Here is a 24,543-nt window from a genome sequence, read left to right on the forward strand (position 1 = left end):
CACCCCCATCCCCGCTATCTAAAGAAGTGCAAGCCGCCGATAAACGAGTCAGAACCTGGACCGGACGGTTATCATGGCCTTGTAATTGTCTCGAACGTATGCCTTTACCTGCTTATCGCTCACCGTCCATCATCCCTCGTTCGTCGTCCTTTGTCCGCCGTCGTGTGGTGGTTGGGTCTTTTTTTAGGTGGACGGTTGGGATGGTCCCGTCTGATGCGGACTTGCACTCGGTGTACCTCGACTGTGACTGTGACTTGCACTAGGACGCGTATTGGGACTAGGCCTCGTGCTTGTGCTTGCGATGGTTCTGTTCCTGCTTGGGGTGTTGAGTGCCGCGGTGTCGTTGTTGCTGTCGACATCATCATCCCTGCGCTTGCGTTTAAGAGGGCGGGGGGATTGCGACGATGGCTTGGTGGGGAGAGTTTGGGATGAGTTTTGGTTTTGGCTTTGGTGGTTGTTGTTGTCAGAGAGGTGGGAGGGTTTGGGTCTTTTGGCAGCGGGTGTTGTTCCTGTCGTCGTGGCGTTCTGGCTGCTGGTGTTGTTGTCCCCCGTCTTAGTATTCTCAACCTGATTATCAACAACCTCAATGTTCCGTTTTGTCCCCTGCCCAGCCTTCTTAAAACTCTGACCACCACCGCCACCGCCACCACTGCTGGTCAACCCCCCGTTCGACACCCCCCTAACAACCCCATCACCCACCCCATTCACTCTCGGCCCAACCTCCCCAAGTATTCGTCTGTTTGTCGGATCCCACAGTTTTTTATGCTCTCGCGTCCAGTCCGGAGCCGTCGCGAAATGTATCAGACTCGGCCTCCGCCACTGGTTTCGCTTGAGATGCCGGTCGCGGATTTCTTGGCGGAATGTGGCGAGCTCGTTGGCGCGTGGGAGGGAAGGGGTCGATAAGGGGGGGCCCCAGCGGAGGAGGGCTTTTGTGATGGTGTAAGCCACTGGGGCGGGAGGGATGGAGGGGGTTGGAAGGAGAGGTAAGTGGTTGGGATTGGGATTGGGATTGGGATTGTCTTCATCATCGTCGTCCTCGTCGTCGCCATCTTCGCCGTCGTTATCCTCGCTACCGTCACGCTCGCTATCATCATCATCGCCGTGCGTTTTACCGGGTTTCTGAGGTGTAGATGAGGCTCTGGTGTTGATCCTTGGGATGGTAGTGAGGTCAGTTTGGCGCGAGATAGCGGTTTGGCTGGGGTTTGTCTGGTCATTGGCATTGTTATCGTCGTCATCGTCGTCCTCGTCTCCCCCATCCCCGCTGTCGATGTCCCCTCTGTTGCTGTCCTCGCTATCATCATCATCGTCGCCGTGGGCTTTCTTGCGGTTCGGAGGTGCGGGGGAGGCTTTGGTGTTGGTCCTTGGAATGGTGGTAATGTCTGTATGGAGCGAGACAGCGGGCTGGCCGGGGTTTGTTTGTGTTTCTCCTGCCATGATTGCTTGAGGGGGGGAAGGAGTTCTGTAAGGTGGTGGTTTATCTATAGTCTTATCGTTTTTGTCGTTACTGTTGTCATCTTCTTCCTCATCCTCATCCCCGCCATCCCCTCCCCCATCCTCAGCTTCATCTTCCCCTTCCTCATCCCCTTCCTCATCGTCCCCATCCTCATCCTCGTCCTCCTCCTCATCCTGATCCTCGTTATCAGGAATTTCCATTAGATACTCATAGTAGAGCCCCATCAGCCGGTGGAGGGAATCGCAGATCTTGTTGCGCATGTCAAACAGGTATTCAAGCCGCTCGTCGTCGTTCCCGAGCGGCGCCCCGGGGATGCCCCACCAGTCAAGACACTCATACCGTACCACAGCCACGGCGTTAAGAATGACATGAAGCCCACAGCTCCACTTGTTTTGCTGGTCTAACAAGTCCACGATATGAAGCCGGCTACGGTAGCCCACGTCTTGCAAGTTCGATCTTGCCAGCCACTCTTGGAACGCGCGCCGGGCTCGCATTGCTCGGATCTCCCTGCCACATTCAACGGAATCGAGATAGTAGAGCATGTTGCTCGATCGTTGATAGATGACGAGCGCCCAGTGGTTGTTGTGGTGGGATATATGCAACGTGAGCTTGGCCTGGAGAAATCGTTGCCTCAGCCGTTGCTTCTCCCCCGGCACTTCTACCTCGCCTAGTGCATAGGATTGGTATTGTGGCGGTTGCTTCTTTCTCTTAATCACTCGGAGAAGGTACTGGTCCGGCACCACAAACCAGTGCCCCGACGTCCTGATTCCCAGCCGCGCCTGCGGTTGATCCTGGCTGTACGTGAGCAGCCGCTCGATAAGGTGGAAGATGCTTTCGCCTGATAGCCACCACCCGTTGCGTAGGCACAAAAGTCCATCTTGGCTGTCTGCCCATATCCGGCAGATGTTGAGGTTGTCAGTCGGGTCAAGATCAGGACGGGTGATCCGTTCGTATGTGTTCCAGATAAAGCTATTGTCGAGTTGACCTTTACTTATTGGTTCGTTGAATCTGCTGTCCCCTGCGACGTTTATCAATCCGTTGCCGAGCTTCGAGCCATCGTCGTTTAAATCTCTGTTATCTGGCAGGTTCCACTGCAACGTTGCGGCTGGCGTGTTGTAACCCCCAAAATCAGCCCGAAGAAGTTCCAGATGCCTACGGGACCCTTGGGTTGTCCAATCCGGGTCTGCCGCTTGTCCTGCCATGATTTGTTCTGCCTCTCCCTTTCTCCCTCTTTAACTACTTCTGCCCTTCCTACGAACCTCGGGATGCAATGTCGTCGTTACCCAGTGCTTGGGCTCTTCTTGGTTCGATTGGGATCGACCATCCGCGGCTGTCTTCGTTACGGTACTCTCATCAATATTGTCTTCTTTTTCGCTCTGTGAGTAGTATACTTGGATAAATACCTTTCAGCCATCATGTTGTGTGTAATACTCGACAACAAAGATAGGTATCAAAGGCTCCGCTCGTGGCTTTCAATTATTACCTCGAGGTACCGCATTCGGGGTGTTAACTGGCCCTTTGTGTGCTTGTGAATCATCGCTTTGAGGAGATCACAATCGGTAAAATCTTTGAGGTGCCCAAATAGCTCAACACCATTTGCCGTGCCCTCAGGGACATAACTGGGAGCTGATCCGAGCCGATCTGAGGCTGAGATGGGCAGGACAGTAGTGCTATACATTGGGCACCCATCAGCGGCAAGTCTAATTAATTCTCTCAATTGCAGCCGTCACCGAAATATAGGACCCTATCTAGGCATGGGGCCTCGTCGCATTGATAAGCCGAAAAGAATATCGGACGGGTTGTTCGGAACATGGGTTGATCTTGACATACTAGACTAACAGCAATCGTTAGGATTTGGTAATTAGTTGATCTCTAGGTGCTCTGATCTATCGTATCTATCTCCACGCAGCATGTGCCGTAACCAAGCCGAATACCTACATACTGCGACCGGCGTTAGCTGCTAGTATTCTTTGTTTGGACGGCCATTGTTGGATTCGATCCGTTGTTTCCTATTAGTATTGCCTACTAAACATCCTGTTGTTCATGATTCAATCGGATTTAGCCTGTGTTGAGGATGAGATTGATAGCAATGTCCCCATTCAGAGCATTAATTGCCGCTGACTCGTTATCCCTGACAACAGGGCTCGGTCCATACAGAATACAACCACAGCCCTATCTGGGCATACAAAGACGATGCCAGATGGCCCTAGAAAGCTCCTTTCCTTCTTCTCCTTTTCCCTCTTCATGATTACTACACTCGTAGAGTCATCACCAGATAGTCGCAATGTACCGCCTGGGACCGTTACAGGACCTAACTAATAAATGACACATTGTGACGAGGAAAGATTGAAATGACAGCGCAAGGCAACAACCACCCTCAAATATTAGAGCCGAGCACGTGACGATAAGTGGGGATCCCGTCAATTATTAGCCGAAGCCAGAGGTCAGAGGGGGTTTCCGGTTTCGGTTTGAACCCGTCTTGAATTTTACCTGTCAAACATTACCCGCTATAGGCCACAGCAAAGCTATCCAGATATATACAATGGTTGACGCCAGTATACACGATACCCAACTAACGACAATTGACCAATCTGCTCGACCAACTGAGCTAGTCGCCGGCAACAGCGGCGTCCCAGCCTACCACGCGATTCTCGGTCGAGAATCCAGAGAAGAGGCTGGCATCGCAGCAAATGTTGGCGAACTGCCAGAGCATAACTTCGCCCCCGTTGGTATCTCCAAGTCGTTGACCATCCGCCTTTACGCCTCCCACTTCCTGTCAACATGGAATTCCCGCTTATTCGAGGCCGCTGTCGTCTACTTCCTCGCCTCCATCTTCCCTGACAACCTTCTGCCCATCTCCGTCTACGCCCTAACTCGCAATGTCGCCGCAATTGCCTTTACCGTACCCGTGGGCAATTGGATCGACCAGGCCAACCGTCTAACCATTGTTCGCACCTCCATTGTCAGCCAGCGCGTCGCTGTCGCCGCTTCATGCGGCCTCTTTTGGGTCATGTTGGAGCAGCCCCTCAGTACCCAGGCGCTGGATGGGCTCTTCTCAGCCACCGTGATTCTGGCCTGCGTGGAGAAGCTTTCTGCCGGGGTGAATCTGGTCTCGGTCGAGAGAGATTGGGTCGTTGTCATCACTGAGGGCAACGAGGCCGCTCGGAGGATGATGAATGCTCGAATGCGCCGCATCGATCTGTTCTGCAAGCTGCTTGGCCCTTTGACTATCGCCCTGATCGCCGCAGCATCTGTCCCGACTGCTGTTTGCTCGACTCTCGGTATGCACCTGGCGTCAGTTCTGGTGGAATACCTTTGTATTGAGACGGTAATTTTGCGATCCCAAAGATGCCTCGTTGCTGAGGACCGGGTGCTGAAAGATTACTAGGTATTCCGCAGGGTTCCAGCTCTCCGCCGTTCCACGAGCACGTCGAACCACCAGCAATTGCCGTACACCACTTTCCGACAGCGGTTTCAGCGTATAGCATCGCAGATCCTAATGATACCCTCCTTACGTCTGTACTTTGGCCACCCAGCAGTTATTCCGTCGCTTTGTCTCTCTCTACTATACCTCACGGTGCTATCGTTCTCTGGCCAGATGCTGACATACCTGCTTGCTTCCAACATCAACTTGTGGCAAGTAGGCATCATACGCGGTGTCTCGACAATATTCGAGCTCAGCGCTACCTGGATCGCACCCCGCCTAATGAAGCGCATTGGCGTCATCCGAACGGGTTTGTGGTCTATCAGCTGGCAGATGACGTGGCTTGCCGTTGGTGTCTCATGGTTCTTCTACTATTACGGGCGTGGCTACCCATTGACCAACCTTATGCCAGCTGCAGGACTCACCGTTGCTGTGGCTTTAAGTCGTATTGGCCTCTGGGGGTTTGACCTATCGGCGCAGAATATCGTGCAAGATGTAATTATATTCCGCCTCCATTCTCCCTCCCTGTATCCCCGTGCTGACTAACTCCCGCCCAGGAAGTCCAAGGCGATCGCAGGGGAATATTCTCCACTACCGAGACCTCGTTCCAGAACGTGTTCGACATGTTTGCATGGGCCCTGACGATCATCTGGTCAAAACCAAGCTCGTTCCAGTGGCCAGTCCTTGTCAGCGTTGCAGCTGTCTATCTAGCGGGTGGATTCTATGCCTCTTTTTTGCGCCGGCGTAGGGGACATCTCATCCATGTACCGTCGTGTCTCGATCCTAAAGTAGATGTATAATGAATCTTAGGACCCCCCCTATGAAAGGGGTTTGCGAAAGGTAGTGAGGTACTCGAAACAGGGTGACCCTCGTTAAAGCCAAAAGCCTCATGAAAGGCAAGTTATAGCTATTCGAAAGATCAGCGGCAATGTAATTAGCGAAACATATGATCAGGCAGGTACCTTAGGTTTCCTACCTTCTCACCGTTGATAGTCGCCTCTCACTGGTGCTAATACTCTATTATCTCCATCAATAATTTCCTGCCTCTTCATCTGAGACCATCTTTCCTTAGCTAACTGCTTGTATCGCCCACCTATTGCGGAGTTTAGCGTTTCTCGTAAACGACTGATTCTAAACTGTAATGGTCAATCATCGCCTTCATGGCACTTCTTCGTGACCTCGATAATACTGGTGAGCGCCCTGCAGGTCTATCGGCATGCTCACCCCAGCTGTGGTGATGTTGGTGAGCACTTGCCTGTACGGCCTATTGACTGTTGCATGATTCAGCCCTCTGGCACTCCCCGCGCTAGGTAATCGGGCCATTGGCTGGTGTCACAGTATAAAAAAGGCCCACTTGCTGCGGCAATTGTCGATTGTCTTTTGCCGTCACAGCCTCTGGCCGGCGTCTTCCCCCACTCGGCGCACAGACCGCCTACACCGTACCTACCCATCGAGGGTTAACCTCCGCAGCACTGCGAAAACTTCCTATTCCTAAAAACTACCCCTTACTCTACGCAGCTTCAAACTTCGCTTTTCTCCAACAGTGTCTCACCATGGCCAACCTTTCAGCCAGATGGACTCGGCTAGCCTCAAGTGAGCGACTCGGACGCTCATCCCAATCGTTTTCCGTGTTACACTCTCAGGCATGGGTCTTTGGCGGAGAGTTGCTCCCCCGAGAACCAGTAGACAATCGACTTGACCTCATCGAGCTTAGTCCCGGACACGGTACGATACTGCTGTTCTGATCTATAAACTGCTGATTATGTACCTCCTGTAGGACCAGCTGACGACTTGCTTCCCAGGATCTACCGCCGCCATTACCCTTGAGGCACCTACAGAAGCGCCGACTCCCCGCGTGGGCGTAGCTAGCGTTGCCGTTAAGGAGGCGCTGTATCTGTTTTCCGGGCGAGGCGGCCTCGCTATGGCGCCTATTGAGGAGAAAGGCGCGCTCTGGCGCTACACACCGAAGCAGCTTCTCTGGGAACTCATCGAGCCCGCAGATTCCTCTGCACCGTACCCCGCCGCTCGCAGCTATCACTCCATGACCTCGGATGGCAACGATAACATCTACGTTCACGCCGGGTGCCCTGAAAAGGGCCGTCTATCCGACCTCTGGTCGTTTAATGTTCCGTCAAAAACCTGGACCGAGTTACCGTCTGCCCCGCCACCTGCCCGCGGAGGGACGTCAATTACCTTCAGTAACGGGAGGCTGTACCGCATGAATGGCTTTGACGGCGAGAGCGAGCAGGGTGGTGCAATTGATGTCTTTGACCTTGCAGTTCATAACTGGTCAACGATTTCTTTCACACCCGACGGTATCCACGGACCCGAACCACGGAGCGTCAGCGCACTTGTCGCGGTGAAGGTGAAGGGGAAAGACTTTCTTCTGACTATGTTCGGGGAGCGCGACCCAAGCTCCCTAGGCCATGCCGGCGCGGGGAAAATGCTGGCAGATGTATGGGCTTTTGACCTCGAGCGCAAGGAGTGGGCAAAGGTTGAGCCAAAAGATGACACTCCACTTCCGAGAGGTTGGTTTGGCGCAGACGTGATGGTTGCCGATAATGGAGAGTATGCTACCATTATCCATGGCGGTCTTGCGGAGGATAACTCGAGGCTTAGAGATGTATGGAAACTGCAATTTGAGTAGGCGTGGCAAGTCTTAAGCAGAGCTATTACTCAGGCACGCCACAAATTCGTATCTGACCTGGTGTTATGTAATGGCCCTAAAGTGTGTATTGCAACTAGCTGGTGACAACTATACGAGCATCCTAAACTCGAGGAGGGAAAAGGAGAAAAAGAAAAAAGAACGGCCTGCCCGTGGTACCTCTATATGGCCCAGGCAGTGGCCCCCCTCCAGCGTCAAGAAACGTTCAGTGTAACGTCGGGTCGCTGAGATCAGACGGTTGTGTCTGTGTCTGAGTATTTGACTTGGCCGAGTGTGTTCAAGATCATCAACAGGGTCCAGCCCGTTAGACCTATAGGTATCATGGAAGCTATTTTGAGACGCTCGGGGTTGCATAAACTCAAAATCAGTTAGACACCTCCAGATTACGTCTGGATATGGCGATTTCCGAAGGAATGTTTTCTTACTCTCTTTAGATTGGGGTTCATTTGCCCGTCGTGCAACAGGGCGGATATTAGCTGCTAGATTTCCACGCTACAAAACGGCATAGCCACTCCCGATTTGATTAGCGGGTCTTGCGATGCTCGGGCGTATGTGATGTTTCTAGAATTTAGACAAGGTTAGTGGGTTGTATTATAAACCACCGAAACAGTTCTCTAAAGAGGGCCTTACCGTAATCAATGTGCACAAAAGCTCGGGCGAACCCTTCGACCGTCTCAAGCTTGTCTTGTAGTTCTTGCGCGACATCATGGACTTCGCGAAGGCTGCGCTCAGGCGCCATGACAATGTCCACCTCGACGAAGAATTCCTCCCCCCAGTGATACGCATGAACAGTATCGACTTTCAGAATCAGATCGGAATGGCGAAGCGTCAGAAACACAATTTCTTGCACAAGGCTAGGCGAGGCTCCCAAGCCACAGAGTTCGAGAAACTCGGATCGGACCGTGCCAATCCAGGTGACAATAATAACGCAGGCAATGAGCATGGCGCCGGCCGGGTCAACCCACCATTGTAGCTTTGCGCCCGCGGCAGAGGTGAAGATGGCAAAGCCGTACTCGAAGCAGTCGTTGCGGTTGTCCTCCCACAGCATCTGCAGCTGGCTGCTGTGCTTGCGGAATATGAAGCAGTAGATAGCGAGGAAGAGCTTGATGCCAAAGCCAGAGGCCGCAGCGACGATGGCGGCGATCTCGAACTTTCCGAGCTCGTGGTTGTCGCTCGCGAGAGCGCGGATCGACTCGACGACCAGGACCAGCGAGACAGCCATCAAGGCGAAAGCGAAGCAGATATTACCGGCGTTGCAGAGGCGCCCTGCGCCCGCGGGCCAACGGGTTGAGTCGTTCAGCTGTTTGGACTTTTTATGCAGGTAGTTAAGGCCGATGTTACTGAAGGCCTCGCAGCAGCTCTCTGCCATTGTGACAAAGAGTGATAGGGAGCGAGTCGTGACGGCCGCGTAGATTTGCAGCGCGGCGACGAGGATGGTGCCATAGATGGAGGCGTAAACAGCGGCTTTTACGTGAAAGGCCGAGGTGTCTGGTTCGCCGTCTAACAGTCGCGCTGCTGTGGGGTCTTCGGCCACCTGGATGAGACGGTTGATGTGTAGATTTTGCGTCGTGTGGTAATTGTGCGCCCGGCGAACTCGCCGGTGAAACCGGTTGGTCAAGGAGGATGAGTTGGGCGGGTTGACGAGGGAATTGCGCAGCCGCTCAAGCTCAACGTCGCTTGCGAAGGGAAGTGTGTCCATGTTCATGTTGACCGCCAATTGCAATGATGATGAAGAAGATATGGATATATTGCTGGGGTTGGCGCCGAGTGGTTGTGGAAAGAGGCTTGGGGTGTTGCCACCTGCCAAGCCGCTAGGATGCTAAATGATACGTCTCAGATTAGGTAGTATTAAAGGGGACTTTATCCACCGCTACGTTCGGGTGTACATACTGTGTAGCTACATAAAGAGCGGGGAAGAATGTGATAGGCTGGGCCCACACCAGTACCAGTCAGCCCCGGTGGAAGGGTCCAAGTGTTTCGACTGTCTGTCCAGTGACAATTCTACGAGTATCAACAATTTTGAGGAAAAGACAACAAGAGAAGAATGAACTAGTCAAGAAGGTGGCCCTTTTCTAGGTAGAGGGGCAGTAACCCGTAGGGGCAGATATGATGGGGATTGCCGAATGAGATTGATCAGAAAACTGCCTCACAACTCGGATGAGCAATTGGGTGGGGAAGCGGGGCGTGAAATGAGATTGATAGAGTGAGGTCACCCGAACATAAGAGTAGGATTACCGATTTTCATGGCGAACAGTTGAGAAATAACTTGGGTACTTTTCAAGATCCTTTGCAGGCTCTGCGCAATGCCTTGCCTACATCGGCACATTGACTGACTCTCAAACGCAAATTCCTTGAGCTAGGGTTCCGCATGTGGTTAGCTGAGATGCTCAAAACGGAACGCTGTTGACTGCAATTGCCAGTCTCCCGCTCTCTCAGCAGCTCTGTGTGAATCAGCTTTGGCAGATGCCAAGATTGATCTGGCAACTGCAACTCACAACTGTGGGCCTGGGCCCTGATACTGCAGCGCACCAGCCAATCAGAATCGATAACAAGATCCCTGCCAAAAAGTTGAAAAGTTTCAGTCGAGATCTCTTTCCGCTTGCGCCTTCCCTCACCAACCAGGCAAAAAGCAACACGTTCCAACTGACTTTCCTCAAAAGTCGCTGGATTTCCGTGTCTTTCCCTGCCTCGTGATGGTTCAACTTACCCAACTTTGGCGAACTGCGATTGGTTTCTCGATTCATTCGCACAAGCGCATCCTGCAGTCGCCACGAGCGCTGCAAACTGCAGTTTCGACCACCGTCACCCAACAGCAAACACTGCTCGTTCGGCCCCGTACCTTTGCAACGACCGCAGCAATGTTGACCACCGACGCTAGCAATGGCAAGCTGTACGCCGACCTGGAGGGGCGGCTGCAGCCGCAGCTGCTCCAGGCGCTCAGTAACCACAACTTTGTGAACATGACTCCCGTCCAGGAAAAAGTGCTGTCGCTGCCGAGCTTTACGCAGGACTGCCTGGTGCAGGCCAAGACGGGCACGGGCAAGACGCTCGCCTTTTTGTTGCCGGCCCTGCAGAACCTGCTGTCGGCGCCGGACCTGGACAGGTCGTCAGTCGGCCTGCTCGTCATGGCGCCAACCCGCGAGCTGGCCCAGCAGATCAAAGACGAGTGCGACAAGTTGACCAGCGCCTGCTCGCCGCCTGTGGAATGCCACCTCGCTGTTGGTGGCGCCAACAAGGCGCCGCAGCTGAAGCGTTTCCTCAATGGCAAGCCGACCGTGCTGGTGGCCACCCCGGGCCGCCTGAACGACTATCTCCGTGACGACGCGCCGCGCGAGAAGCTAAGCAAAATCCGCGCCGTGGTGCTCGATGAGGCCGACCGTATGCTGGATGCCGGCTTCGCGCCCGACTTGCGGCGCATCCTGGAGCAGATTCCCCCGAAGAAAACGGCGGGCTGGCAAGGCATGTGCTTCAGCGCGACGATCCCGCCCGAGATTAAGAAGATGCTGCCGATGGTACTGAGAGATGACCACGTGCACCTGTCGACTATCGACAAGGACGAGGTGCCCACCATCGATACCGTCCCGCAGACCGTCTACCCGGTCGACAGCGTGGACGACATCCTGCCCACGCTCCACTCGGTGCTGGCCTGCGCCTGCGCCGACAACCGCGAGCTCAAGGCGGTCATCTTCAGCCCGACGGCCCGCCACGCCGCACTGCTGTACCACATTTTTGGCCACACAGGCGGGGCTGCTCCGCCGCGGCTGCCTGTTTTCCAAATGCAATCGCGTATGTCGCAGACGCAGCGCACGCGCACGGTGAAGGAATTCAAAGAGACCGAGAGCGGGCTGTTGTTTGCGTCGGACGTTGTCGGTCGCGGAATGGATTTCCCGGATATCGATTTGGTCGTGCAAGTCGGTGTCCCGAGCGAGAAGGAGCAGTATGTCCACCGCGTCGGACGCACTGGACGCGCCGGCAAGTCGGGTGAGGCCGTTATGGTGCTGGCTCCCGAGGAGATGTGGTTTATCCGCAGCAACCCGCAGTTTCCCATCAAGAACGATGGCCCCTTGTATGTCTTTTCTTTTTTCTTTTCCGCGTTCGTGGCATAGAGCCATCATCCTCACTAACATTCCCAGCACCCACCCCTCCGCAGCAAACTGGCCCTCGGCCACCAAAATCGCCAGTGCCCTCGAGAAAGTGCCAGAGGAGCCCAAGATCCAAGCCTACGTCGGCAACCTGGGCTTCATCAAATCAATGATGAAAAGGTACCGCCTCGACCCCGCGGGTGTCGTCGAATTAGGCAACCGATTCGCCACGTCGTTTGGCCTCTCTGAGATCCCTGGGCTGAACCCCATGACGATCGGGAATATGGGGTTGAAGGGTGTGCCGGGGTTGGTGGTAGCCAAACGAGACACGACCTCCGTCCCGTCGAGAAGGGGCCCAAAACCGGCGCTGACGGGTGGGGAGGAGAGGGAGTCCAGGCGTGGTGGAAGGGGTGGTGCAGGGTTCCGCTCGTCGAGCAGAGGGGCATGGGGAGACAGAGACGGGGAGAGTAACGGGTTTGGCGACGGTGGGGACCGCGGGTTCAGTCCCCGCGGTGGTGACTTCCGTGGTGGTCGTGGGAGTGGTTTCCGTGACAACAATTTCCCTGGTAATGATCGTGGACGCGGCGGACGTGGCGGACGTGGCGGCCGGGGCGGTTTCAACAGCGACAGGAACAACACCTTCGGTGGGGACCGTGGCGGCGGCCGAGGCCGTGGCGGGTTCAACAGCAATGGCCGTGGAGGCGGTGGTGGCCGTGGTCGTGGCCGTGGTGGTGGAGGCGGTTTTGGCGGCGGTCGGTCGCGGGGCTTTGAGGAGTCAGGATTTCAGGGTGAGGAACCCAGTGCGAAGAGGGGGAGGTGGGAGTGATGGTGATATCCACGCTACGGGCTATCCCATCCTCTTTTGTGTTGTATGGTGGGTTGAGCTAATATCGTCTGGGTTTGCTAGGTAATCGTGGCGACTACGGCGGCGTCGCCTCGTTTTAAGCGCTCAGTCTCAAGGGCTCAGCTTTTGTTCACGGCTGTTTGTATGACACGAGCCTGGATATGGACGGCTTGCGGCTGTCTGGATGATGACGATAATACCCGTTTTATCATGAGTGCATGGCATGGCTTGGCAACTGGCATACATAGACATACATGGGAGATCTGGGACATTTGGGACATTTGGGACGGGCGCACTTCAAATCATGGGTGTTTATTCGTACAACACTTAGATGGGAGTTGGGGGACTATGTAAAAACCTAAAAGTGTAACTGTGGGCAAGGCGCGGCATGGCTGACATGGACGGGTAGCTCGGTTGGGTTGGGTTTGGGAATTCTGTTATGTTGGGCTCTGGCCCAGTCTCGTCTGGCCTGTCATAGAGGAGGTTATTTTGATAGGCTTTCTCTCCTCATTCTACATGTTTGGCATTTTCGTCATGTAAATTACTGTAATCACTCATCATCAAGTCCCATGAGTATGCTTTCACTGATGGAGTTTGGTGAGATATCAAATATGATTATCAATTAAAAAGCTCCAACGTTCTCTCAAGCAAAGCATCAAACCTCTCGCCTATCATAGCAAGGTCAATGTCTAATTCGAGATCATACGAGCGCAACCCGATCCCGTGGAGGACCCCAGGACGGGGTAAAGGACAGATGGGAACAAAGAGCTTGGTAACTACCTCCCCCGTATCCAGGAAATCACACAGGCAACATCAACAAGATGAAGGGCTCAAGCCTGTCACAAACGGACGCATCAAGGCCATATAGATAGTTGAATCCATATAATACATGTCAGGGCAATGTGCCTTGGAACAATCCAACCAAAGAGAAAAGCCACCGGCCCAAACTCCGCAGCATCCCACCGTCCAATTCAACCACTACAACTTCAAACACAACCTTGTCCCCGTCTCAATCTGCACCCACTTCTCCGTCCCGGGAGTGGACACGGCATAAAACACCCCATTCGGATCATACTTTTGTCTCAGCTTCAGCAGTCGGGCATAGTTGTCGCCCCAAAACGCCGTCTGCCAGTTTGGTTCGTAGGGGTCGGCCTGTGTTCATTTGTCAGCACTGCCCTTACCGGTACTAATACTGATACAGATATGGGAAAACTCACCTCATTGATATAAGCACACCCATTGGGCGATGCCTTCCGCAGCGCAGCATCCACAACATTCGTCAACCGATCCTGCGCCGCCGCCTTGTCTGCCAGCGGTGCATTTCCGGACACAGGCACAATGGTGATCAGCTTGTCCACCACCTGCCGGAAGGTCGGGTGCACGGCGCTGTTGGCCCATTCGGCCTGGGGCAGACCGTGTCCGGCACTCCAGATATGCCCGATCATGAACGACCCCGCACCCAGCACCGTCTTGAAAGCCTCGATCACGGCGTCGTTGCCCCCCTCGGCGGCCACATCCTCCCGTGCAATCGTCCATCCGCCCGTCAGCGCCGAGTTACCCGCGACTTCGGTCTCGAACTGCGCCTGGTACAGGTCGTAGAAGGTCTTGAAGTTCGCGGCGCTGCTGGTGTATGGCACGCCGGCGGCGTTCAGATCGTCGAGGAACGGCTGTAGCACGGCCTGCAGTTCCGCGGGGGTCTTGCCGACGCCCACAAAGGGGTGCACATGCAGGTTTTGGCCGGCGGTGCCGAGCTCGTAGTAGACGTACAGGCCGTTGTCGACGAAGTGGGTGGTGTAGCTGTGGAAGATGCGGATGCCTTCCCAGAAAAGCGCCGGGTCGGCCGCGCCGTTGAGGTTAATGTCGAGGAGCACGCCCGCGCTGGGCTTGTCGTCGAAGGTTTTGTAGGTCGCTTCGACAATGACGCCGAATGAGGCTGGGCCGCCGCCCCGGAGGGCCCAGAAGAGGTCCGCGTTGGTGTTGGCATTGGCCGTCTTGAGCGCGCCGTCGGCTGTGATGACCTTGAACTCCAGCGCTGTGTCGGCGAGGAAACCGTACAGGCTTGTCAACGGGCCGTGGCCGCCGCCCTGGACGAGACCGCCGGCTACACCAACCGTCTGGGGCAGTCAGCATTGACTGCTCATAAATGTTTACAGACATGAGATATCAACGTACCGCACACTCGCCAGTGACCATCACCTTGGGCGGGCTCAGGGCATTCAACTTCTTGAGCGCCTGGAACGCCTGGACGCCAGCGCCGACCGTAATAGTCGACCCCTTGTAGCCTGACGGCCCGCTATACGAGTTAGAGACCTTGATGTCCTGAAAACTGTGCGTGTTAATGACGAGGGCGCCCCAGCCGACGCTGCGACCGAGGAAGTCGTGGCCCGTGTTACGGATGATCAGGCGCAGGTTGTTGTCGCGCGCAAACTTGACGCCGGCCTGGATGTGCGCTGTAGTCTTGGCCTTGATGACGAGGACCGGGTAATAACCCAGCGTGCACGTGTCGGTGGGGGTTGTCGTCGGGCGGCAGGTGTCGTTGGTGAAATACGTCCAGAGGCCGGCGGCAGGCAATTCGATTCTAGATTTCTCAGTATTTTCTCCGACTTGGACTACCTTTTCGGCCACGGGAAGCGACCCGAAAGAAACAGACAACTCACTGGAACTGCTCATCCGCAAAGTTCGCCGTCACTCGGTCACACTCGGGCTTGTTGTACGTCCTGACATCCCCCAACGGTCCCTTAAACGTGTTGTAACACGGCGCGCCAGGCGGGATATTGATGCGCAGATTCCCGTTGACCGTGTTGTTGAGCTTCTGCCATTGACCATTGTTGGGCCAGCAGGAATCCCCCGGGTAGCACTTGCACGCGTACTGGGCGCCCGCACTTCGTCGCAGCACCCATTTTGACGTCTCGTAGCCCTCGAGCTGGCCGTGCTCATGGCCCGCCGCGTTTTGGCCGAGGAGCAGCAGCAACGCGCTGCATAGCGAACTGAAGAGTCCGCCCTTCATGACTTTGAGCACTGGCTGCACGAGCGCGCAGAGGACGAGGACAACAACGACCGCGACGGCAGTGACAAAGACCGGTGACGGTGGCCGTTTTGGGGAGATCGAGATCGAGGCCGGGTCCGAAGATGGGAACCGCCGCAGATCGCGGGAAGGGTGGACTTTAAGGCCGGGAGCATGGCGGGGTGGCGCCTCGGCCGGGGGGTTCGACAACGTGGGATCGTTCGCCATCACGGTGTGGTCGTTCTCTGGGGGGTCCCGGCTGGTCTTCCAGAAGGGTTGCTAGGCCGCTGCGGTTGGTGGTCTCGCTCGCTTCCCGTTCCTGCATCGATACCACCCCAGGCCGTGGCCCGGCGCCGTCTCAGTGGGTGGCCGTGCCGAGCCATGCCCGAAAGAGCCAAGTCGATGGGGCGGCCGGAAACCGGAATTGCAGGGAGACGCCAGCAACCGGAAGAATTCCAGCGAGATTGGGCGTTTCGACGCTGCCCGGGAGAGACCCGCGTCCAAACCAAGCCGCGTACCTCGAGCTATTGACGCTTGGGTTCCCGTCTTTCCGGCCAAGAGCATTTCGCTCTGGGGAACGTGCCTCAAAGCGTAACCTTTGTTATTGTCGGTTTGTTGGATCCGAACGACCGACCCAAAAATAACCCTAAATGACACCGCCAAAAAGGTGCAAAGGAGACTGAACTGAAATGACCAAGGACGGCACTAAAATTCTCCGTCAGGCCCTTCGCCCGGATCGGCGCGGTGATCCTGGGGCTCGGCAACGACCGAGAGCCCCCAAAACAAGCCACCATGCAGAACCGCGGGGGCTGGAGGGGGAACTTCAAGGAAGCGACGACGCTAAAATCGGGGTTAATTTGTGAGCCGAAGCGCAAGAGCAACCCGCAACACCATCCCCACCCGCCGATGGAAGCTACTCCATTGAAAGCTTGCCATTGTCCGGCGCGGGGAAGGCACGGTCTAGACTTCAGGTCCAGTCGTAGGAGAAAACGGCGAAAGAAGAAATGGTTGAGAAGTTGTGCCACACCAGCAATTCCTTTCAAGCGGGTTGTCTCTGTAGCAACCACACCAATCCCGAGCGTGTGGTGCCCAATCGAAAGCACCGCATCCCAATTCCACCTCTTTTCAATCTCACCGGAATGAATCCTCTTGATAGTCTTCGATCTCATTTCGTCCCTACCTACATACCTTAGTAATTCGCACAAATTCTCCCCTGAGATATTCGGACAGATAGCGTCTCGCTTCGGTTCCGTCCCATCGGCCAGACTCATCGCCAAGCCATTCTGTCTTCCGTCCGACCTTTCCCTTCCGTCCGTCCCAACGTTCAGGCGATTTATTAATTACATATTACATGCACGCACTCGCAGCCTGTTCTCGTTATCCAGTAGCAACAAACAAGGGCCTCAACTTCTCGGTGAACTCCTCGGTACCGCATCCGGGTAGTAGTGTAGTCAATCAATTAATACCAGTATGTCCAAGTTGACCGCCAATGTCAACATCGACATGCGCTAGCACATGGCGCCCAATACATCCAACCGAGACCAGCAAGCTAAATAAAACGTCCGAGCATTTACCACATGGCTGCAGAGGCCACGAGGTCGGATGTCGGAATGGTTGCGATTGGGGAAACTAGTTTACACTAGTGTATTGGGAGCTAACGCACAACGTGACGAGCAGAGCTGCATGCAGGACTAGTGAACGAATACGAAAAGGGGCTAAAACCGCAACCAGGTAAAAGGACGGTCCTGTGCTCGCACTCGACAAACAGGTTTAGAGAGTCCATCAGAACTCTCGAAAGGCATGAACGACTAGGGTTTGTGGCATATCACGGGTCAGGCTAGGCCGGGTGACTAAGTCACGTACTAATAATTAGAACTTACTCACTCTTAGTACAGTTTCTATCTGTCAACCCAAGTGATACGAAGGTCAACAACCCAATGGTATTGGCACTCACTTTGTATTATACACTTCCCACATTTATTTGCGTTGGAGACGTTCTAGGCTCAAGATTGACACCCACTGGATTCAGTTGTATGGCTTTGGACCGAATTATGATATTAATGAATTGTGCGAACCTGCGCACTGTTCTACCTATCTACACCACTTTATACACTCCTAAAGCATACCGTCGGCCTGCCTCTCAATCTCCCTTCTCGCCTCCTCCCGGGTCATCCTCTGATACCCCCTCAACTCCGCCTCTGTCGCCCCCCTATCAACAAACCGTCCCAACAGCGCCAACCACGCGCGCGCCGTCATACTCCCCGGCCGCTCGCACAACGTGGTGACCACATCCCACCACACCCGGCCATGATCTGCAAACGGAATCCGCCTCCGACACGCCTCCGACAGCACCCACTTCCACTCGTCATCCACCTCCTCATCCACCCCATACGTAATCCGCGCAAACTGGAACCACTTCGGCCAGTAACCCGCACTCTCCCAATCGATAATCCCCGTAACCTGTATCCCATCCGGATACTCCGCGTCCCCCTCCTCCCCAGTATCAACCATCACATTCCCATGATACAAATCACAATGCGTCAGCGCCAGTTCCGTCTCAACAGGCGGCATCGTCCGTCTCACCTCCCTCACCACCCTCTCCTCCACGCCCATCCCCCTCAATCGCGGCAAAAACTCCCCCCGCCACACCTCCTCATCTGTCCGCCACCGACCCCCCAAACAGTCCCCGCTCACCTCCCGCCCGCGTCCTTCGTCCGCGTTGAGAATCACCATGTATGGCGGTACAAACCCGTTACCCGGTAGCCGTCGACCGCAAACACTCTCCATTTTCTCACCGGGGAAGGCCCGTGCCAGGCGTGACATCCACGAACTAACCTCTTCCGCGACGGCTACCTTCTGCCGCATGGTGAGACGTGGCCAGGCGGCGCCCAGGGTAGTCCCGGGGACTTGCTCCTCGAGGAGGTAATGATGCTTTTTATCGCGGGAGGTCCATTCGGCAAAGACGCGCGGGGACGGAAAATGGGCGAGTTTGAGGGAAGGATGGGCAGTGGTGGTGAGGTTGGTGAGGAAGTGGTGGGTGGCTGCTTCGGTGGCGGAGTTGGTCGGGGAGAAGGCGGTGCGTTTGAGGATTGTGGTCGGGAGGGTGTTGTTGTTGTTGTCTTGGGGGGTGGGGGTATAGGGAGGGGGGAGGATGTCGTTGTCTTTCCCGGTGGGGTTATAAGGAGGGGGAAGGGACCAGACGATACGGTCGGCGCCGTGGGCGTAGATTTGGGTGGCGGAGGTGAGGGAGAGGTTGAGGTTGAGGGAGTCTGGGGGGGCGTCGGGGAGGGACGTGGTGTTTTGTTGGAGCGACATGGTGTTTTGTTTGGAGGTGTTGATTGTGTTGGGAGGGTGTTTAAGGGGTGTGGTGTTTGAGGGGGGTTGTTAGGGGGATTGTTAAGGGGGATTGTTAAGGGGGAGCGAGGGTTAGGGTTGAATATGTTTACCGTATTGGTGTCCTTCCCCTTCTTGTTTTCCTCCGTTTTTTTCCTTTTATGTTCTTTTTGGTAGTGATCGTTCCGTTTATTTCTTTCCCTATTGTTTCCGTAATTAAATTGCCACGAGAGCAGCTGGCCACTTGCGATTGGAACTGCAGGTCCCGCGCTCTATTAAATACTCCTTGCTACTCAAATACAAAACAATACCATCACATGAATACCCATTGTGTTCCTCTCCTTGGACTTTCCACCCCTCTTGTCCGGGTCTTGTACAACTCCACTAACGGTCTAACAAAGCTGTCAGGTTGAACAGCACGTGTAACCGGCTAACCGGCAGGACAAGTAATTAGTGCAAACGCACTATCATGAAGTCCGGGACTGTTCCCCCTTTGCATGCTGTGTGCTGCATTTTGGCTGCAGTGTCCGAGGTGAGATGAGCTCGTCTGAGATGAGTTCATCCAGGAAGCAGCCGGAAGGGCTACGTTGCGCCCAAGAGAAGGCGGCAAAGTTGGGTATGGCCTCTGTTGTCTGTTCTGGTGCACTTCGGGTGGTGTGTGTGGTGGGTGTGGAGGGTATATGGGCGAGGTAGAGATGGATGGCGCGTCTGCGGAGCGGGAGGATGGTTTCCATTGCGTTTGTTGCTGGAATTGAAGAGTTTGGTGGTTTTCTAAGTCCCAGTGTGGAGGGTTGACACTGTTGAGCAAGCGAAGCTGAACACAAGACGGAATTGTCCCGACGTGCTGATCTCGTATCCAGATCTTTGCTTTAAACAGTCTGTTTATTGAACAGCCGATGAATTCTAAATGCAAACCACCCGCTTTGTCTGCCTCATCTGTTTTACCGCAACCCCGGGCCCTTTGTCCTGGGGCTCTTGGCTACCTACCCTGTCTTTGTTCCCAACCTTTTGCACCACTCAACTGCACAACCGCCTCTATCCAGTCCGCGCCAACTCGCTTACCCCCTGTTGGCTCCGCCGTCACACATTCAAGTACAGCCCTTCTTGTCAGATCTTCAAGAAGTCGTCCGGGTTCACCACCTCGGAATAGTCGCAGCCCACCAGCGTATCGTCACGGAAGGCCTGGACACTAAACACGATACATCCTGGAGAGGTTCCCGGGAGGGAATCTTTGTGCGTAAGCCCCATCGTATACGTCCCGTCGAGCGTTGGGCATGCTAGGTAACCCATGTTCAAAAACTCCACCGACTTGCTTTCCCAGTCGACGGTCCAGTCGCGGGTCAAGCCAGTCTCGCCCGGCCAGTTCCGGGTCTCGTCGAAGTACTCCAGGTTGTCCCGGTCTAATTGATTAATAACATGTTGGTCAGTAGGTAGGTAGGTAATTAATTACATCTCCGTTTGTTAGAGCAGTAAACGTACCTTCTCTGTTCAAGTGGACGCCCAACTTTTGGTGTGAGTGACCCTCGCCGCCGTACAGAAACAGCGCGCAGTCGTTGATAAACAGTGTGGCTGTCTCATGTGTCGGTGCGTTCGGGCCGCAACGGGCTCCTGCCTGCCCGGGGGCAGCGACAACCACAGCCTATTGTCGCGAGCCTGGATGGGCTTCCCGCTCTTCGCAAAGAGGGTGAATGTGTCGCTTGTGGCGCTCGCAGCGCTCGCAATTATTCTTGGGGGCCAGGACTGCGGCCGACACAGACGCGACGGCGCCGGCGAGGAGTGTGAGGGCGGTCAGCTGCATGGTCGCGGTTTGGGAGCTTGAGGTGGCGGTTGGGGTTTGGTTGGGGAGTTTGGAGAGTGTCTGTTGATGTTGAGGTTGATAAGTACCTCGGGGTGGTCTTTTATCTCCATCTTTTTGCCCGGCCAGCCCTCGCGTCCCGCTTCCCGCTTGCCACCTCCCGGGGGCTGATGGCTCTTCACTCTGGAGATTTAATTCTCCGGGCGGTGAGACAACTTAGACACTTCGCCCGGGGTTAGCGGCCTGACGTGGATTGTGATCTTTGGCCCGATCAGCACATAGAAACCTTATTTCAGCCGAGAACCTGCTCGGGCCGAGCTGAAAGCTGGGGTATGTGGTCACCGGGCAGGAGCTGAGTCCCGGGGTTGATGGATCACGAGCATCTTGTTGTGAACCTTTTGGGGTTATTGAGTTAGAATCCTGGGTAATACCCATGGCGAACGCTTTCCGAGTGTGGTTGAGAGATGAGTCGTCACATTTGTCATGAACACTCATGTCAATGGCCGGCCCTCTGACAGCCACATCCGTCAACTCCGTTGACTTTGAAGACAACAACCGGGTTACCAAGAAGCTCTTCCAGTGGTATTTTGGAAGCGATGTTATACTAATTGGTATGGCAATTAATTCTGCAGCCATGGAGGTGCAACACGGCTATGGAACCGTGTCAGGTGCATAGGAGGGCACAACCTGTTACAATGAGATGTGTACCGCGAGAGTGACGCAAGCCCGGTGTTGGAAGGGCCGAGAAGAAAGTGGAAACTCGGTGAACTTGGGTCACAGGAAACCAGATACAAAGTTAATTGTGAATGTAACTAACTACCCCCTATCTGTGATCCTAATACCAACTGCCAGATGTTAAAATCCGTTTGCGCTTTCCAACCCTAAACCCCTACCAACCAACTCTCTCCGGAAGTCGACCTTTACCCCCGTTGCCCGTCCACCATACCTCTAATCAGAGCCCTTCACTGCCAGGTCGTTAAATCGTCAGGCCGTGCTCGTTGACCGTCTCTCGCTGTACGTGCAGGCCGCTGGGTCGGATTTGGAGGTGGCCTGGATGTGAATCTCGAAGCAGTCTTCGTACACGTCCAGGTTGGAGCTTCTGAGCAATACGTCCAGTGAATACGCATCGATGGACTCCGGACGGGCCAGGAATGCCCTGTCGCTGAACGACAGCGCCCGAATATCAGGGTAGATGGTAGATAGACCAACCCGCGAGTTGTTCCGCGTCGCTGGCTGTAGAGTTGACGTTATGGAAGTACCGTAGGTTGTCATTGTCTATGTTGTCATTAGTACATCACCGTTTATATTTTCCGGTTTAGGGTCACGCTTGCGTGGCGATCTCAGAGTTGGTACACGTAGTTCCAGCCCTGGCAGACCTATGTGGGTTGTTTGACACCGGTGGCTTGGTTCTCCCGACTGGTCTAAATAGACTGTAATTTCCAAATACACCAAGACACAACTAGCTCGATCCTAACGAAACATTGGGCGGCTCATCGGCGATTTCAACTGAGACCTGCCCAGGCCAAGTTGAAAGCTGGCGGTGTAGTGCAGTTCGAGTGAATGGTCGCAGCTGGGCCTCGGGGGCTCGTCGGGTGCACCCCGTGGAGCGTGACATCACAAACAAACTTAGACATTCACAGACACGAGCCCTCTCGGCTCTCTCAAGCCGCTAATTAAGGTTAGGTAGGTAGGTAATTTTGCTGGTGCCGAGATTTGTCTGCCGCTTCTTCCCAGTCCGTCCACCTCAATCGGTAAGTGTGTCGCAAAAAGACAGGTACTTCTTGCTGCAGCAAATGACGACCCTTGTGTCCTAGGATACCGTAGCATTAGTTAGGCCAAGTAAACAGAGAAATCGCCCCATACTCGCACACATAACGAATTAAGACCTCACACCGTCTGCCGCGGCACTTTGCGGATGGACCGTTTAAATGGACCGTTTAGTTGGTGCTGAAGACTGGTCGGCAGCCGAGGGTTGTACCGGGGCGTCTTGGTTGTCGGAGGCGGAGAAGATGCAATGAAGGGTCCAGGTTTGGCATGGTGATGGGGAATTATTGAGTTGATTATTTAGTCGGGGGTTGTGAGAGGAGCGGGAGATGCAGTTTGGATGGGTTGAATTGCATTGGATGATGGCGAACTCGGATGGTTAATTACTGTATCGAGTGTTGGTGGTGTACTGGGGCATGATTCTGATAATCAATTAGGTCAGGTAAGTACTCTTTGCTCGGCGAGTTGGCTTGGTTTCTTTCCTTTAAACTTGGGATCGGACTCTGGTTCGCTTCCAGCATTGGGACAAGATCTAGGTTTGCAAAGTTGGGATGGGAATCTTAAGAACCTTTCGTGGGAAGTGGAGGACAAGGGATGGCTTGTAGCCTTGTCCGTACCGCGGCGCGTTTCGGCAATGGATTAGGCAGTGCAAATCCTCAAACCGCCAAAAAGATCCGATTGGGTGTTGCGTCTCAAACCATTGGAGCCTGCAAACTGGCTGCATCAATCCGGCCGATTTGCAGGCAGCAGTCCCGGGTTATGGATTTGCGCAGTGCCAGTCACACGATCACTTATTATTGATGCAGTTATACTCGCCAACGAATTGCCTACAGGTGAATATTAGGTAGATAGGTGAACCAAATGTACCTACCTAGGTAGGTAATTACTAATTCCGCAACTTGAAGGCTGCAACCAGGATTAGCATCGACTTTATTAACCAGTACACGAAACAACAAACCGAGGCTCGGACTTCGGGTCTCCATTGTGCAAACCAAACTTGGAGCTCAAACCTACCTCTGCCTACCTAGGTACCTTAGGTAGGTTATCTCAAGCTAGAAGCCGGCCAGCATAGGCACTCGGGCATCGCACTCAGAGCATCATTCCCACAAAGGAGGAGGGGTACCCACTACCTCTGGTACGGCGACCTCTTAGTGGACGACCGCTCCGAATCATAGGGACCATGGAAGAAGGTTATGGAACTCATTGTCCTCGTTGATCCTTGCCCGGCCTTCCCTAGCATGTGGCCCCGAGGCCCACACTAAATCTTGGACCCAGGACAGGTAGGACAGGCTTCAACGGGGCATCCCGTCCTCTGTTTCAACCTCTGGTCGTCCGGAGACTTCGGTGGTGAGGTTTGAAACTAGAGATTGTGGGTTCTACGTCATGTGGCACTGAAATTCTCCGTGGAGCCGTTTCGGCCTCATGTCTGGTGTACGCTGCCGGCAGGGGATGGCGGCCGGAGCCCGGGACTACTGGGTTTGGAGACGGGGGGCCTGTACCGAGCAGCCGTTGGGAGGGGCCAGGTTGGAGATATATGCTCCCGACAGCTACTTAGGCCAAGATGGAACGGGTATAAAGACGGTAAACACTGCAGTTGAGGACGATCAGAACAGTATCATAACAAGTCAACTTAACTCATTACAACAACCACAACCACAGCCAAACCCGAATACATCTCAATCACCCATCCACCTTCACCAACTAACTAACAACGTACGACCCTCCCGCCCTCTCAACAACGTAATAACCACCAACCCACCCGCTAACCTCCTCACTCACAGGCCCCCCAAAACCTTCACCATGTGTTTCTGGCGCCACCAAGTGTACGCTTGCACCCACGCTGCCCCGGACAAGTTCTCGAGCCCCTGCGGCAAGTACCCTACCTGCAGCACGAAGACGTTCCAGGCCGGCACCTTCACCCTGCGCACTCGGTGCCCGGCTTGTATATACGACTAGGCCGTCTTCCTCGGAGGAGTGAGTTAATTGGTGCACCCAGCGACTCGGGGCTTGATGCCTTGAATGGGTGAGAGAAAGATACTGGGTGGTAGATGGTGTAATTACTACAATGCAGACAAACCGTAGTGGTTAGGCCTGGGCCCAGACTACCTGATGCAATACACTCTTTATTCACCTACTTTTGCAGTCGGTGGCTTGTTTTTAGCTGAGAGAGAAGTACAAT

General features: G+C 54.5%; 8 protein-coding genes across 8 annotated transcripts; 3 read left to right on the forward strand and 5 right to left on the reverse strand.

The window, feature by feature from the left end:
• Nucleotides 1-183: 183 nt before the first annotated feature.
• C8A04DRAFT_29872 (uncharacterized protein) lies at nucleotides 184-2,655 on the reverse strand (the record flags this gene model as incomplete). Its single annotated transcript, XM_062781157.1, has 1 exon — nucleotides 184-2,655. One exon carries the CDS (start codon nucleotides 2,653-2,655, stop codon nucleotides 184-186), a length of 2,472 nt encoding a protein of 823 aa, XP_062635794.1.
• A 1,340-nt stretch (nucleotides 2,656-3,995) lies between these two features.
• C8A04DRAFT_13205 (Ferroporti-1) lies at nucleotides 3,996-5,677 on the forward strand (the record flags this gene model as incomplete). The annotated part of the gene is made up of 3 exons (XM_062777622.1): nucleotides 3,996-4,781; nucleotides 4,842-5,372; nucleotides 5,435-5,677. 3 exons carry the CDS (start codon nucleotides 3,996-3,998, stop codon nucleotides 5,675-5,677), a joined length of 1,560 nt encoding a protein of 519 aa, XP_062635795.1.
• A 753-nt stretch (nucleotides 5,678-6,430) lies between these two features.
• C8A04DRAFT_38237 (kelch repeat protein) lies at nucleotides 6,431-7,524 on the forward strand (the record flags this gene model as incomplete). The annotated part of the gene is made up of 2 exons (XM_062784171.1): nucleotides 6,431-6,590; nucleotides 6,680-7,524. 2 exons carry the CDS (start codon nucleotides 6,431-6,433, stop codon nucleotides 7,522-7,524), a joined length of 1,005 nt encoding a protein of 334 aa, XP_062635796.1.
• Nucleotides 7,525-8,065: 541 nt separating this feature from the next.
• Nucleotides 8,066-9,247, reverse strand: C8A04DRAFT_29874 (cation efflux family-domain-containing protein; the record flags this gene model as incomplete). The annotated part of the gene is made up of 2 exons (XM_062781158.1): nucleotides 8,066-8,103; nucleotides 8,173-9,247. 2 exons carry the CDS (start codon nucleotides 9,245-9,247, stop codon nucleotides 8,066-8,068), a joined length of 1,113 nt encoding a protein of 370 aa, XP_062635797.1.
• A 1,153-nt stretch (nucleotides 9,248-10,400) lies between these two features.
• On the forward strand, nucleotides 10,401-12,569 carry C8A04DRAFT_38239 (uncharacterized protein; the record flags this gene model as incomplete). The annotated part of the gene is made up of 3 exons (XM_062784172.1): nucleotides 10,401-11,608; nucleotides 11,676-12,190; nucleotides 12,532-12,569. The coding sequence occupies 3 exons, from the start codon at nucleotides 10,401-10,403 to the stop codon at nucleotides 12,567-12,569; spliced, it is 1,761 nt and encodes a 586-aa protein (XP_062635798.1).
• Nucleotides 12,570-13,446: 877 nt separating this feature from the next.
• Nucleotides 13,447-15,475, reverse strand: C8A04DRAFT_38240 (uncharacterized protein; the record flags this gene model as incomplete). The annotated part of the gene is made up of 4 exons (XM_062784173.1): nucleotides 13,447-13,620; nucleotides 13,686-14,582; nucleotides 14,641-15,046; nucleotides 15,126-15,475. 4 exons carry the CDS (start codon nucleotides 15,473-15,475, stop codon nucleotides 13,447-13,449), a joined length of 1,827 nt encoding a protein of 608 aa, XP_062635799.1.
• Nucleotides 15,476-17,587: 2,112 nt separating this feature from the next.
• C8A04DRAFT_29877 (uncharacterized protein) lies at nucleotides 17,588-18,787 on the reverse strand (the record flags this gene model as incomplete). The annotated part of the gene is made up of 1 exon (XM_062781159.1): nucleotides 17,588-18,787. The coding sequence occupies one exon, from the start codon at nucleotides 18,785-18,787 to the stop codon at nucleotides 17,588-17,590; it is 1,200 nt and encodes a 399-aa protein (XP_062635800.1).
• A 1,125-nt stretch (nucleotides 18,788-19,912) lies between these two features.
• C8A04DRAFT_29878 (uncharacterized protein) lies at nucleotides 19,913-20,603 on the reverse strand (the record flags this gene model as incomplete). The annotated part of the gene is made up of 3 exons (XM_062781160.1): nucleotides 19,913-20,205; nucleotides 20,285-20,374; nucleotides 20,525-20,603. The coding sequence occupies 3 exons, from the start codon at nucleotides 20,601-20,603 to the stop codon at nucleotides 19,913-19,915; spliced, it is 462 nt and encodes a 153-aa protein (XP_062635801.1).
• Nucleotides 20,604-24,543: the final 3,940 nt, after the last annotated feature.

This window comes from Dichotomopilus funicola (assembly GCF_033296635.1).
Source record: "Dichotomopilus funicola strain CBS 141.50 unplaced genomic scaffold C8A04scaffold_44, whole genome shotgun sequence".
Taxonomy (NCBI): domain Eukaryota; kingdom Fungi; phylum Ascomycota; class Sordariomycetes; order Sordariales; family Chaetomiaceae; genus Dichotomopilus; species Dichotomopilus funicola.